This window comes from Watersipora subatra, chromosome 3 (genome assembly GCF_963576615.1).
Source record: "Watersipora subatra chromosome 3, tzWatSuba1.1, whole genome shotgun sequence".
Lineage (NCBI taxonomy): Eukaryota > Metazoa > Bryozoa > Gymnolaemata > Cheilostomatida > Watersiporidae > Watersipora > Watersipora subatra.
The window spans coordinates 74,591,482-74,604,849 of NC_088710.1; the positions used below are offsets into that span (position 1 = coordinate 74,591,482).

General features: G+C 35.2%; 1 protein-coding gene across 2 annotated transcripts in view; it reads left to right on the forward strand.

Annotated features, from left to right (window-relative positions):
* Positions 1-3,279: 3,279 nt before the first annotated feature.
* Positions 3,280-13,368, forward strand: part of LOC137391361 (uncharacterized) — a 73,147-nt gene continuing 63,058 nt past the window's right edge. For both annotated transcript variants that reach the window (XM_068077813.1, XM_068077814.1), the window contains exons 1-2: positions 3,280-3,400; positions 11,861-11,943. In XM_068077813.1, the coding sequence (XP_067933914.1) occupies positions 11,873-11,943 (71 nt within the window). In that variant the 5' untranslated portion in view covers positions 3,280-3,400; positions 11,861-11,872. The remainder of the gene's footprint in view (positions 3,401-11,860; positions 11,944-13,368) is intronic.

The window sequence follows — 13,368 nt, forward strand, 5'->3', positions numbered from 1 at the left end:
GATAGTAATTAATGCTCATATTAAAGAAAAGATGATTATAGTTTATTACTCTAATATATGCTTATTATTTAAAGCAATTCAATACCTACCAGGGATTGCTAAACATATTATGGAAATGTTTACTTTTTCATTTCCATAAACATAAATATTTCCATAATTTTAGGGAAATGGATATGGACATTTTATTTTACAAGTATGGAAATGGTATGAAAATGGAAATAATATGGAAATGAATTATGGAAATGCTATGGAAATGGAAATAATATGGAAATGAATTATGGAACTTTTATGGAAATGGAAATAATATGGAAATGGAAATACTATGGAAATGAAGTAGGGAAATGGAATTAATATGGAAATGAATTATGGAAATGGAAATAATATGGAAATGGAAATAATATGGAAATGGAATTAATATGGAAATGAATTATGGAACTTTTATGGAAATGGAAATAATATGGAAATGAATTATGAAAATGGAAATTGTGACATACACGCAATCCCTGATACCTACATGACTTGCCAAGGCACTGAATAGATAGTGAGTGAAAGTGAAGGTAATGCAAGCAGTTACTCATAGATAACATATATAGTCATACTGGGGTTGTATTACATTGGTGTGATGGGAAGCTAATCAACTGCCATCAACTATGAGCTGTACTAACCGGTGTTGCCCGAGTAATAAAAAAGTATTTGGACAGAAAATTTATTTTTATATAACATTTACTATTCTAAATTTTAAACTTCATATCATGAGAAAATATTTTTAAGCAGTTTAAATGAATTAAGAGGAAAAAGAAAACAACTCTAAAGGTTTGCAAGCTTTTTCAAACTACAACTTTTAAATTTCATATCATGAAAGGAGTGTTTTGTTGAAATAAATTAGGAAAAAAAATAAAACTGTAAATGTGTTTAAATGTAAAATAATTAGCAAGTAATGGCTAAATATAACCTGTTTAGCTATGATTACAATGAAAAATTATTTAATAAATAAGGTAATAAAAAAGTCTATTTTATTTTTATATAATTATAGTTAGTAGAATTAAGTATAATTTATTTTTATTTAACATATAACAACATTTACCACTTTAACTTTCAAACTACATATTATGAAAAGTGTTTTGTGTAATTGAAATAAATGAAGAGAAGAGAGAAAATAAAAACAACGGTAAATGTTTTCAAGCTTTTTCAAACAACTACCACATTTAAACTTCATATCATGAGAGAAGTTTTTTGTTAAAATGAATTAAGAAGAAAAATGAAACTGCAAATGTGTTTAAATGTAAAATAATTAGCAAGTAATGCTAAATATAATCTGTTTAGCTATGATTACATGTAAAATAAAAAATTATTGTAATCATAGCTAATTTTTATTACTTTATTTAATAAATAAAGTAATTCACAACTACTTTTTTATTACTTTATTTAATAAATAAAGTAATAAAAAGTCTATTTTGTTTTTAAATAATTTTAATTTAGTATAATTAAGTATAATTTATTTTTATCTAACATATAACAACATTTGCCACTCTAACTTTCAAACTTTTTGCTTGCTTACATCAAGCAAAGATGTCCACTAACTAGTGGACATCTTTGCTTCAAGCTAGTCTATGTATTTGATTGATATGTATTGAAATCTAATATTACATGCAAGGGCTGTTTGTGAACTGAGGTGACAATGAATCACTCTATCACCATACAATGTCAATACTTTCTGTTGATGGCAGTCGATTAGCTTCCCATCACACCAATGTAATACAACCCCAGTAGGACTATCTATCTTATCTATGAGACTATGAATAACCAATGATATACAGCCCCTCATGCGTGGGGCTGTATATCATTGGAGTAACTGATTGCATTAACTCACTTACTTAACACCATCTATTCAGTGCCTTTGCAATGCATGTAGGTATTGAATTGCTTTAAATAATGAGCATATATTAGAGTAATAAACTATAATCATCATTTCTTTAATATGAGCAATAATTACTGTCTTAACTGGAAATTCATGATCATTCTCATGGCTGACGTTATTGTTCTGTCGATCACTACGATTGACTAGCACAAAAAAGGGGCGTGGCCTAAACGCTCCTTGTTGGCACCGGAAACGCTCGTGTTGTTGAATGCACAGTTATCACTCTAGGGGGAGATAACTCTATGATCCAAACTGTTTAATAGACATTCGGACAAGTTGGCTAGTGATCGTGTGTTAACCATTTGTGACGACACCTGTGTTCGTCCTAATCGCAACATGTTGCAAGGGCGACAAAGGCAAACGTCCTTAGATAGGTTTATCTTAAAACGGCCGGCTAGTCGTGAAAGCGAAAAAAAGGAAAGATTTCTCGCTAACCAGTGAGAAATTTCAAACTATGAACGCCGAAGAAATTTTAATTACGTTTAGTTGAAAATGAAAGTTTGCTTTTAGGTTTGCTTCTAAGTTTGTCTTTTAACACTTTGATAAAATCTAAATTTATCAAAGTCAACTGTTGTAACGAAGGATAACTTATATCTCCCTCCCTGGCAAATGCGAGTGTTAACGGCTATTGTATGTATTTAATTTTACATTTTAATTAATCACATTTCTTTGCATTATTTTTTATTTGTTGCTTTTTGAAAGCATGTAGTACGTAAGGACAATAGCCAACATGTTCTTTCTGTTACAACATCTTGTTTTGAGTGTTTTATTTGCCTTTTTTAGAGTATGGAAACCAATCAATATATATTTAATTGTTCTATATATAAATTAATTGCACCAACATGCGAGTAAATTGACATACGAGCTCAGTCTCGGAACGCATTAAGCTCGTAAGTTGAAGTATGACTGTATACAATTACTATACATGTACGTACATGTAATTACAATACGACCTAAAGCAAACTTCCATTGCCTACTGTTTAAAATTTAAGTTTCATCGAGGAATTGCGCTTACTCACCAGCACCGATTGCTGGTCAGCGGTCAACGTTTTGAATATTATGCTATGATTTATCGTTGATATAGATTATAAAAATTATTTATATTTTAGTTTCCGAACAAATAGATATTACTACATGAACGTGTAGCGTAAATTGATCGCGTATACGTCTAGTTGCCCTCTTTAGAGTTCGAATGTCAGCTCTACCACGCAGGCTTTGAATAGTCGCACTAATAAATCGACAGCTTGAACCTTATAGCCTTAGATTTTTAGAACATAGTAACGCACTCTGATTATGAAGATTTTAAACCGTCTTATGCAAGGGTTTGCCGCCAAAGCAGTGCGTGTACGCTCACACGTGTTTTTAATAGTTTTTCTCACTCGTAGTCATTTTATTTGTAAGTTTATCTCGAATTGGCAGGCTCTCATATTTATATGCCCTAAAGAAAACACCCAAGGATAAATTGCATTACCTACCCCTGTGGTATGTTTATCAAACACTCAGTAAGCAACGGATCACTGGTACATTTATTCAAATTCAAAACACAACTGAATAGTCCATGTACATAGTCTAACACAAAGTCATTGCATCAAGCATGACGTAATGTAAGCATTGCAATAGGCTGTACATTCTACATAGGCAAAAGGCAGTAATTTCTACAACCCCAAAGTCCATTAATAAGTTTCATTATTAAAAAAAGAAAACAGCTTCTATGCAACAAATAGCCATCAATATCTAGGTATTATAGGGTGATATGGAAAATTATGTTATGCATAACTAATCCAAATCTACACCCAACATCAGTGTTGAAGCTCTCATCTTATACTAGTTTGACTATGTTAAGTTTGTGCACTTTTGCTTAGCTTGTGGAAATTAATTTGATTATTCCTGGTTCAGGTACTAGTAAAGTTGTAAAGCTATTGTAAGCAATACTGATATTTACCAGTAAAAGTTACATATTAATAAGTCAAACTATAAAATACACAACTAACAAAATTACAAACAATTATAATTATGATTGATTCCTCCAATTTTGAAGTTTTTAATTTTTGTTTTCGTTTCCTAACTATTGGTTCGTTTGATGTCTTTGGGTGTCTTGCTGCTTGTACGTATTATATGCTTATTTTGTGGTCTGGCTGCCTTCCTTGTTGGTATGCTGTTTTCGGGATATATCCATACAAAATAGGCAAAAGATAAGACGGTTCAATAGTCTTAAACATAGAATTCTTCGTTATATGCTTTTGCTTCAAAGTGCATCTTGTTTGGTCAAACACAAGATTGGTTAATAATTATTGGGAAGGCTTATGTATTTTTTTATAAAAGCAATGTGCTCATCGTTACATTTGGACAACTGACATAGGCTACGTTTCATTGGCTATTTTGTTTTACTGTGTACATATGGTCCATTTGGCCTTAATAATGCCCTTCTACTAAGTAGGGGAGAAGTGGGTAATGTGGACAGCTGGGTAATGTGCAGTGTTCGAAATAGGGGGATACGCAGGGATACGGCGTATCCCTAAGAAGAAATTATAGGAGTACTTTCTGGAAAGCGTATCCCCCTAACATTAGTTGATCATATACTATTAAAATGTGATAAAATCGCTGCGAAGTCAACAAATATTCACATAACTTTTTTCTCTCAATCTTTTAACCCGAGTGTCTTTTAAACCGAAAACAGTTAGCACTATCGAAAGGGGTGACACTACGTCCGCGCTACTAATCATTGAGCAAGTTCTTCACGTCAACGGATCAACTATGCTACTTTGTTAAAAGCTTGAATTCCTTCAACTTTTCCTCAAGCAACACAATCAACGGGCGTCCTTGTCACCTGTCCAAAGATATCGGCAAATAGCTTGAGATTATTCCATGTGCAGGCATTTTTTGGTCTTTTGCTAATCGAAGTAAACTTTCTCAGAAAACTTATCTAGTTTAAGTTCTAAAGCAAATTGATTCTTCACTATTATTTTTATTTGATTAATAATGAAACGTCATGGACCAATTGATAGTTACTTCAAAGGTGAGTGAGAGTATGTGATGATTGATTTACCTTACCAACATTAGAAATGATTGGATCATATAGTAGAGCAGAAGCATAAACTTATCTTTCAGCTTTTTCCTTCGGAAGGTGGGCTACTCAAACAAAGGTGTTTCATAGTCAGAAACTTATGCTGAACTCAATTATAATGTTTCTACACCTATGTGTTTGCACATTTCTCAGCTAGAGAGCACTTTTGAAATGGGAGAGGGCAACTCCAAGTTGGCTTGGAAAACCTTACATATCAGACAAAGAAAACTATTTTATAATCTCAAAAATTAATAAATGCTTTTATTTAAGATTAGGTGAGTCAACTCTCAGCATTTGTTAACTTATGCCAAGGGTGCAGCAAGACTGCTTGTTTCACTGTCTTGATCAGTCTGTGAATGAAACCCTAAACTTCAATATGAGACGGCCAAACAGTATTCAAACAGATGGTTGATATTGGAAAAAGAGAGCATTCAATGTAAAATTGCTCATAAGAGCTAAGCATTGAGAACTTTGATGAGAGTTCAGACTTGTTATGTAATTATGCCTGTTATAAAAAGTATCGTAACAAACTTGTTACTTTCAATAAGTATCGTAACAAACTCGTTATGGAAAGAGCTGAGAAAAGACATGAAAAGAGACAGAAAGAATGTAATAAAGCAGGAGAGGAGAGACTATAGATATTTGTTACTTTAGAAATTTATGATGATTACTTCATGATGATGGTACTTTGGTGGGAGAAAAAGAAAACATTTTAATTTTTGTCTGCACATTTTGTGAGCAGCAAAACTAACTCTTTGCAGTTTACATGACGTGTTATAGCTTACAATTTGGGCATATATGTATAGACAAATTACATGTATGATCCTTGGTTTTTTGCATATGACCACACAAACTACGCTAGATATGGCACGCTGTACTATGCAGAGATGACATCTGAAAGTATCACATAGCATAGCGAGGCTCTTATGAAGAAGGGGTATTTTACTTATCAATCACGACACCACTGTCCATTCAGCTCTATCGCTTGTGATCAATCTATTGAGCAAACAGTTAAAAGAAACTCAAAGTCCCACGGTGGAATCATAGGGTTTACCAGGAATCATCCGCCTCTCAACGCTGGACTTATCTCACCCGGAATGAACAGCTGTACATACAGACATGAAGAAGATGCTAGTGCTTGGTGATTCGGATGCAGCAAGTTATGAGATGCGTGAAAAGGCATGGAAGGCTGATGAGGAAATGAGGGAAGTCATGAAAGACTCATAACAGCAAGACTGAATTCGTTTGCGTTTCAAATCACCAAGGTAGTACATATTACCATGGCACAAAAGCCTCCATTGATTTAGCAGTGTAGCAGGATCTTGAAATGGCAAATGTGATGGGAGAGAAACAGCTTTCAGAATTTGTTCAGAAGAGGTTAAGCACCCAAGAGATTGATTTCAATGAATCCATCAAGTCAAATAAGCTCAAAACCTTTACCACATTACCATCAGCTAAAGAGAAATCAAAAGAAAAAGTCCTAGAGTGTTCGCACAGACCGTTTGAGAATATGTAGTGATCAGCCAACAGTGTAACTTGGATTTGAGAAAAGTGTTATCATTCTCTCTTGGCAACATCAGCTGGACTCTGGCTAACTCTGATGGCGCTATATTGAAGACTGCTAAGTCGGCTCTGATGGCTGCTGTTGAGAAAGATGTTGATGATCAACCATCAATCTATGTTAATCAGAATCAGCTAACAGTCTTTGACGCTGTTGTGTTTGATGATATGGTCGAAATTCAGACCCTGAAAGCTTCTCCAACTTTTGGCATGGTTGCAAGTCAGCTTTTGCAATGGATAGTTAGTATTGCAAGCGTGTATCACACATGTCATGTGGATTTTGTTTGTTACACATACCCTGATATCAGCATTAAAAGAGGGGGGAGAAATCGTAGAAGTGTTAAAGGAAGGCAGAAGGTTGCTGTGTTCAGTCCGAACTAATCAGTGCCAAAATGGTCTGAATTTTTAGCAGATGGCTCAAACAAGACTGCCCAAGTGAAACTTTTAAAGGATACATGGAGCAAGTCAACTGTGAAGCAGAAACTAGATCTTGTAACAGCTTTTTCTCAAGAATGCCACATGATCAGCTATGACCTTGATGGATCAATCGCTTTAAGCCAAATAGATAGTTTGACACCAGACCACGAGGAGGCAGACATGCGCAATTTATCACATATCGCAAAGATAATGGAAGACAAACCCAGCTCAAAAGTTCTAGACAAGTGCCAGGACACAGATGTTTTCCTAAGCTGTCTATCTCTAGTGGATGAGCTGCCATCACAGAAACTCATTTACTGCGGTGGTAAGGAGCAGTTGAGATATGTAAACATAGGCTGTCTGTCTACCGTCCTCACACCCGAATGGTGCAAAGCACCGCTCGGGCTCCATGCTCTAAGTGGATGCAACAGTGTAAGCGCATTCTATTTCAAAGGGAAGATAACTTTCTTCAAGCTGCTAAAGAACAATCCTGATTTCTGTAACACACTGAAATCATTGGAAACATATTTTGAAGTTGATGGTGCAATAAGAGAATCTATTGAGACATTCATATGCAGATTATATGGTGAATAGACAAATTCCATCAATGAATCATGGTATAAGATCTTCTGCTCACCGTCTCGCACATCACAATCAAACCTACCACCTACACGAGATGAGTTAAATCTCCATATATTTAGGGCTGCCTATCAGGCCGCGATATGGAGAAGAGCTAAGCAAATCATCATGAATGCCCTATCCCCCCAGCAACATGGATGGTTTATGGATGGTGGAGAGCTTAAAGCTAGATGGATGACACAACAACCAGCACCTCCTGATGTGCTCATGGACATGTTTTGTCGATGCAAAACTGGGTGCCAGTCTCGTCGCTGTCAGTGCAACAATACAGATCTCAAGTGTACGGACATGTGCAGATGCAGCTGCTGTAGCAATAGAAATAAAGACGATGGAGATGAAAGTAGTGATGCAAAAGACTCAGATGACTGTGAATTAGAAGGTTAGTATTTGAGTAGTATTGTAACCAAAGGTGTGCTTCATGTTTGATTAGAATGCATATACATGTATGTCATACCGTATAAAAGACTGACTAATTGCGATTTCACTGCATAAATAAAGTACACGGTTCAACATAATAAGCATTAATGAGGAATATATGTATACTAAAATATTATATATACAAGATCTGAGTCTTTAAAAATACTTTTCATTTTGTTTTGCAGATCTGTAATGATATAGGAGTTGCGGAATATCAAGGACAAACAGTAAAGCTGCCACAATATCAACCAAATTGGGAATACATAATATTATATAATACAATTCTAATATTATTCTAATATTTGAAGAAAAAATATTTTAGTGTTATCAGAAATGATTCCGATTTAGGCTATTGCTAATTATTTAGTATTTATATGCCATTTTCATTATCACATTGTTGGTAGAAGCACATAAAACATTACAGACATTTGTTTAATTAAAATAATAATTAATTATATTGCTCAAAAATGAACAATCTGAGAGGTGTAGAAACCAGATATTTGAAATCAGCTTGAAATTCCGATCTAGATACCACTTTTATCACATAGCCCACCTTCAAAAGGAATAAATCATATTTTTGACAGCTTTTTGATGCCCTCCTGCTCTACTATTACCTTTTGCACTAGAAACTTATAAATCCCTTACTTATCATGACCTGAACTAGAAATGATAGCTGATCACAGCCCTGCCACTAAAAATGATGGAATTATGGCAAAGAAATGGTAGGATCATTTACCTTCATTGTGATGCCAACTTGAATCTTTCAGTTTATTTAAAGGTGTACCCCAAATAGCTTTCAAGTGGAAGGGGTAGCATTTTCACATCAGGTCCACAGGCTATTATGAAACCTCAATTAATCACAAAGCTTTTTCCAGAACCTCTGATGAGGAGTGTATGTGGATCACACAGCTCCAAATATTTAATATCATGCAAGGCAATGCTTGTAAATTAATGTATTATGTATAACTGACTCATTACTTAAACTATGCTAATACTACATCAAGCTTAAGCTTTATCTTAGTTGATTAGGAATGATGAAAGTCTGAGGCCATTAAATTTAAATTTTAGACCCGCGGGTTTCTTAGCTATTCGGGGCACACCTTTAATGGGTGATATTGTTGAGATTTAAGGTGATCTCTGTTTGCTAGGTTTCCTTTTGTGTCTATGTTAAAAGATGAGGCTGCATGTGCTTGTTTAAAAATTAAACCATTCTCATTTTTCCTGAGTAGTTGATTTTCTTGGGAAAACTCGAAATTTCCCTTATTTTTTTGTTGCACTGATTGTTTCTTCCAAACTCATTTCATTTCCATTTTAATGAATATATCTGTGAAATTAAGCACTCAAGATGAATTTACTGTGTAATAAAATATTACCAATTATACCATTGCAAAATATTTGTTCTCTCACCGAAAAGCTGTGGAAATTAGGTATAAGACAGACTATCTTAAAAAAAATGTTCGCGGGGGAGTTCCCCCGCACCCCCTCTATCAAGAGGGCGCTCCGGCGCTCCTCTCGGACTCTCCCTGCGCCGCTGCGCGGCTTGGACAGGCCGCTGGCCCGAGAGTCGTCTCGCCTACCTGTCACCGTAGAGTACCCCCATAACAACCCTTACACTTCAAACACTGGTAATGTGGACAGTTAAATTTTTAGCTAAAATTTATAGCCAATTCCATTTGTTTCATATTATAAAACCTTTCATTTTCCTGTTAGAAAAAGCCACATGCTGATTTGATAAGTCATATCCATCATACATCAATCTGTAAGCATCTTAATATTTATCACACAATTAGTAATTTTTAATTGAATTTTACTACCTGGGTTACATAGTGTGAATGTTGTTGGAACTTTTGGGGCAATTGTACACAAACAAAGCATATTGTGTTGTTTATTTCTATTGATTGTCAGAAGGCAACTCCTGACTATGACTGAAATTTATCAAAATTTGTAGTAATATATAGGATGGGGTAATGTGGTCAAGACACTTTGGGGTAAAGTGGACATGTCCACATTACCCTTATGCCATGTCCACATTACCCTGTGCTGCAAGGCATATGATATATACTGCCTAATTTGGTAGTTTCAATGTTAAGTCTAAATTGTTACTACTACTACTAGGTAACTACTAGTAAACTTACTGACAAATTTAGACAATCTGAGTTATTACCTTGACTTAGTAGAATTATTATCTTATATTGTCAGATTTGAATTATTCCTGTATAGTTTACATTAAATTACATATAACCACATGCATATATTACTTGTAGTTATTTGAATATCTGAAAATTTGTTACTTTATTGACAAAAAATGACATGTTCACATTACCCGCTGCACCTGTCCACATTACCCACCGACGGTGGGTGTTGTGAACAATCTTGTGCGTTACGATATGGTGGATTCTGGGAAAACTATTGCTTGTATTACAAAACATGCAATTAAGAAAAGAGAGCTAACAAACTGCAAGCTAAATATATAATTTAGAGTATTCTAAAGTGAATAGAATAGTAGTAACTGTAATAAAAAGAAAAACTGTCCACATTACCCACTTCTCCCCTACATTCTAGACATGAAAATGCCAATATGTTAAAATGGCATCAGGAACAGCTCAATGCCTCTCTGCACTGCAAGATTGATAATAAAAAATAGGGTTAAACAAACTTATAGAATGAGTTCTTTATAAAAAGCATATTGTTTCGCGACTGATAATGTGAAGCTATCTCGGGCATCAACGCTCAAGAAATTGTTAAAGGTTGATTTGCAACAAAATTCACATTACAGTTATTTGGTATCAAGAGATTCACCATGTCTTACTCTGTTGTGTTGTAGGTGCCAAATATGTGAAAATGTGATTACAAGCTTATAAAAGCTCAAAAACAAACAGTTAATCGCAGCCATCACGACAACGCCATAGTTTGGAATCTCTTTATTTCAATGACGTACTCAAACATTGTGGTTATTGTTTTGGCACGTGATGTTATCACGTGAAATGAAATACCAATAAAAGGCTCAATATAAAACCTCTTGTAGCACTAGTGTATGACAAAAACTTCGGGTTCTACCGGAAAGCCTGTATCAAATATAGATGCTCGCTACTTTACAGTTTTGTTTTGGCTTGGTCTAATCATCTAGTCGTAATCTGATCATGTGACCCATACTTCCTGCCAAACAGCGTGAACAATTTTTGCAACGTTTTTCGACTATCACAGGTGACTAACACGCTCCTCATGTTTATCAGAAGATGATATGCACTCCTTCGAGCTAAGCTTAAAAAATTATATGAGTTTTTATGGTAGGTTTTAGGATATCAGTGCTCAAAGTGACAGCATTACAATGATGATGAAATAAACACGTAAGGACAATAGACATGGTTTTATTGAATGCGTGAAGTATATTTGTGAAAATATTTCGACGAATGAGGTTTCATGAAAGTATAAACAAAAGCGATCGTGTTCAAGTTGTCCCATTTGAGCCGTTTTGAAAAGGGATTCTATTCTACAGCGTTCTCCCGATGGCTGCGATTAACTGTTCATTTTGGAGCTTTTAAGAGCTTGAAATCACTTTTCCACACATTTTGCACCTACAACACAACAGAGTAAGACATGGTGAATCTTTTGATACCAAATAACTGTAATGTGAATTCTGTTGCAAGTCAACCTTTAATTAAAATTTTTGTATGTCTAATTAAAAAAAATCAATTTATAAATTAACCTGCCCAATGCATGGTTCATTTATGCCCATGCAGCAAACATTAACTTTGTTCTTGCATCAGAAGACAATGTTTTATTATCCTCATGCAGAGTATGCTGGTTCATTTCGTTCACTCAAACAATATCATCCGTTTATGTAGATTCCTAGTTACATGGAGCTGTACAACTACAGCATTGTGAAGGGGCGTCGTGGTAAGCAACGATTGGAAGGTCGGATCGGCGGGTATGTTATTAACAAACCATTTGTGTGGCAGCAGCTTACAAGTCTGTAGACTAATTGTTATGAGTAATCATAAGATAGAGAACCATGTGATGCGTATCTCACCAGACTAAAACAGAGCTATTCCTGGTTGCAAAACTCGTGAGATGCTCAATATCTTCTTTTATGCATACGGTATATTTTACAGACATAAATGTAGTCTTTTGTGCTTGTACACTGAAGCTAATCACTGATAGTCTGTTGTATAAAATATTATTTATCCTCATGAACACTTAACACTTTTGCTACTAACACTTAGCTCTTCGTTAAATTCTCTTGCTGCTTGATATTATGTCAACATATTGTAGCTACAACCTAGATGCTGATGCAACGTTTGCATCAACAAATACTCCTCGACGTAGTTTTGTAATTTTTTTAATTTTTCGCGGGAAAGCCTCTGTTTTTGTGTGCTTGAATCAAATACTAGTCCCGCAGCTATTATCATAAATCGAAATAAATAAATCACTCTATCAGCGACCGCGAAGTACCATCGCCGAAATGGTTCACATTGTACAGGTGGTTGTCGATGCTCGCCGAAATATCAGGAAAGTTTGACAGTTGCAAACTTTCCTGATGTATCTGCATTGCTCGTTGATGTCATCAGTTTACAGTTCATATAATCGACGGTGTATGCTGAAATGAAAACACGTACATATGGCGATATAGTGTGAACCAGTATTTAGTTGTTACATTACATGTTACGTTGTTAGAAAGAGACGCTATTGCGCATGAGACTGAAGAAACCCACAGCGCGCATGCTCTGTTTTTGCAGACACGAATGTATAATCACAGTTACCTTTGCCCATCAGTGCAGTCTTGGTAATCATCACTAATATCAACTGTTTTCTTTAAATTATTCTGAAGATATGCCAATATCTTCAATATTTCTATGCCAATATCCTTCGTTTTATTGCTTTTATTTACATATGGCAAAGCTGCCCGGCTGCCAGTTGACCAATCGTGCTCATTTGTAACTAAATATTAATTTTTCCAAAAGTCCCTTTCATCTCAAAGTGTCGATTGATGACGTATGTTCATCAATTGACTTAAGTTCTGTCACAATCTCAGAAAATAGCTCAACAGTCAACATGACTATCGAACAATGTGACACGCAGGGAGCTACTGCTTAGTTTTACCATGTCGGAATTTCTAAATACAGTAGAACACTGCCATATGACATTAATTCGTTTTGGTGTAGGCATTGCAAGGCAAAGGTGTAGGCATTGCAAGGCAAAGGTGTAGGCATTGCAAGGTAAAGGTGTAGGCATTGCAAGGCAAGGGTGTAGGCATTGCAAGGTAAAGGTGTAGGCATTGCAAGGCAAGGGTGTAGGCATTGCAAGGTAAAGGTGTAGGCATTGCAAGGTAAGGGTGTAGGCATTGCAAGGCAAA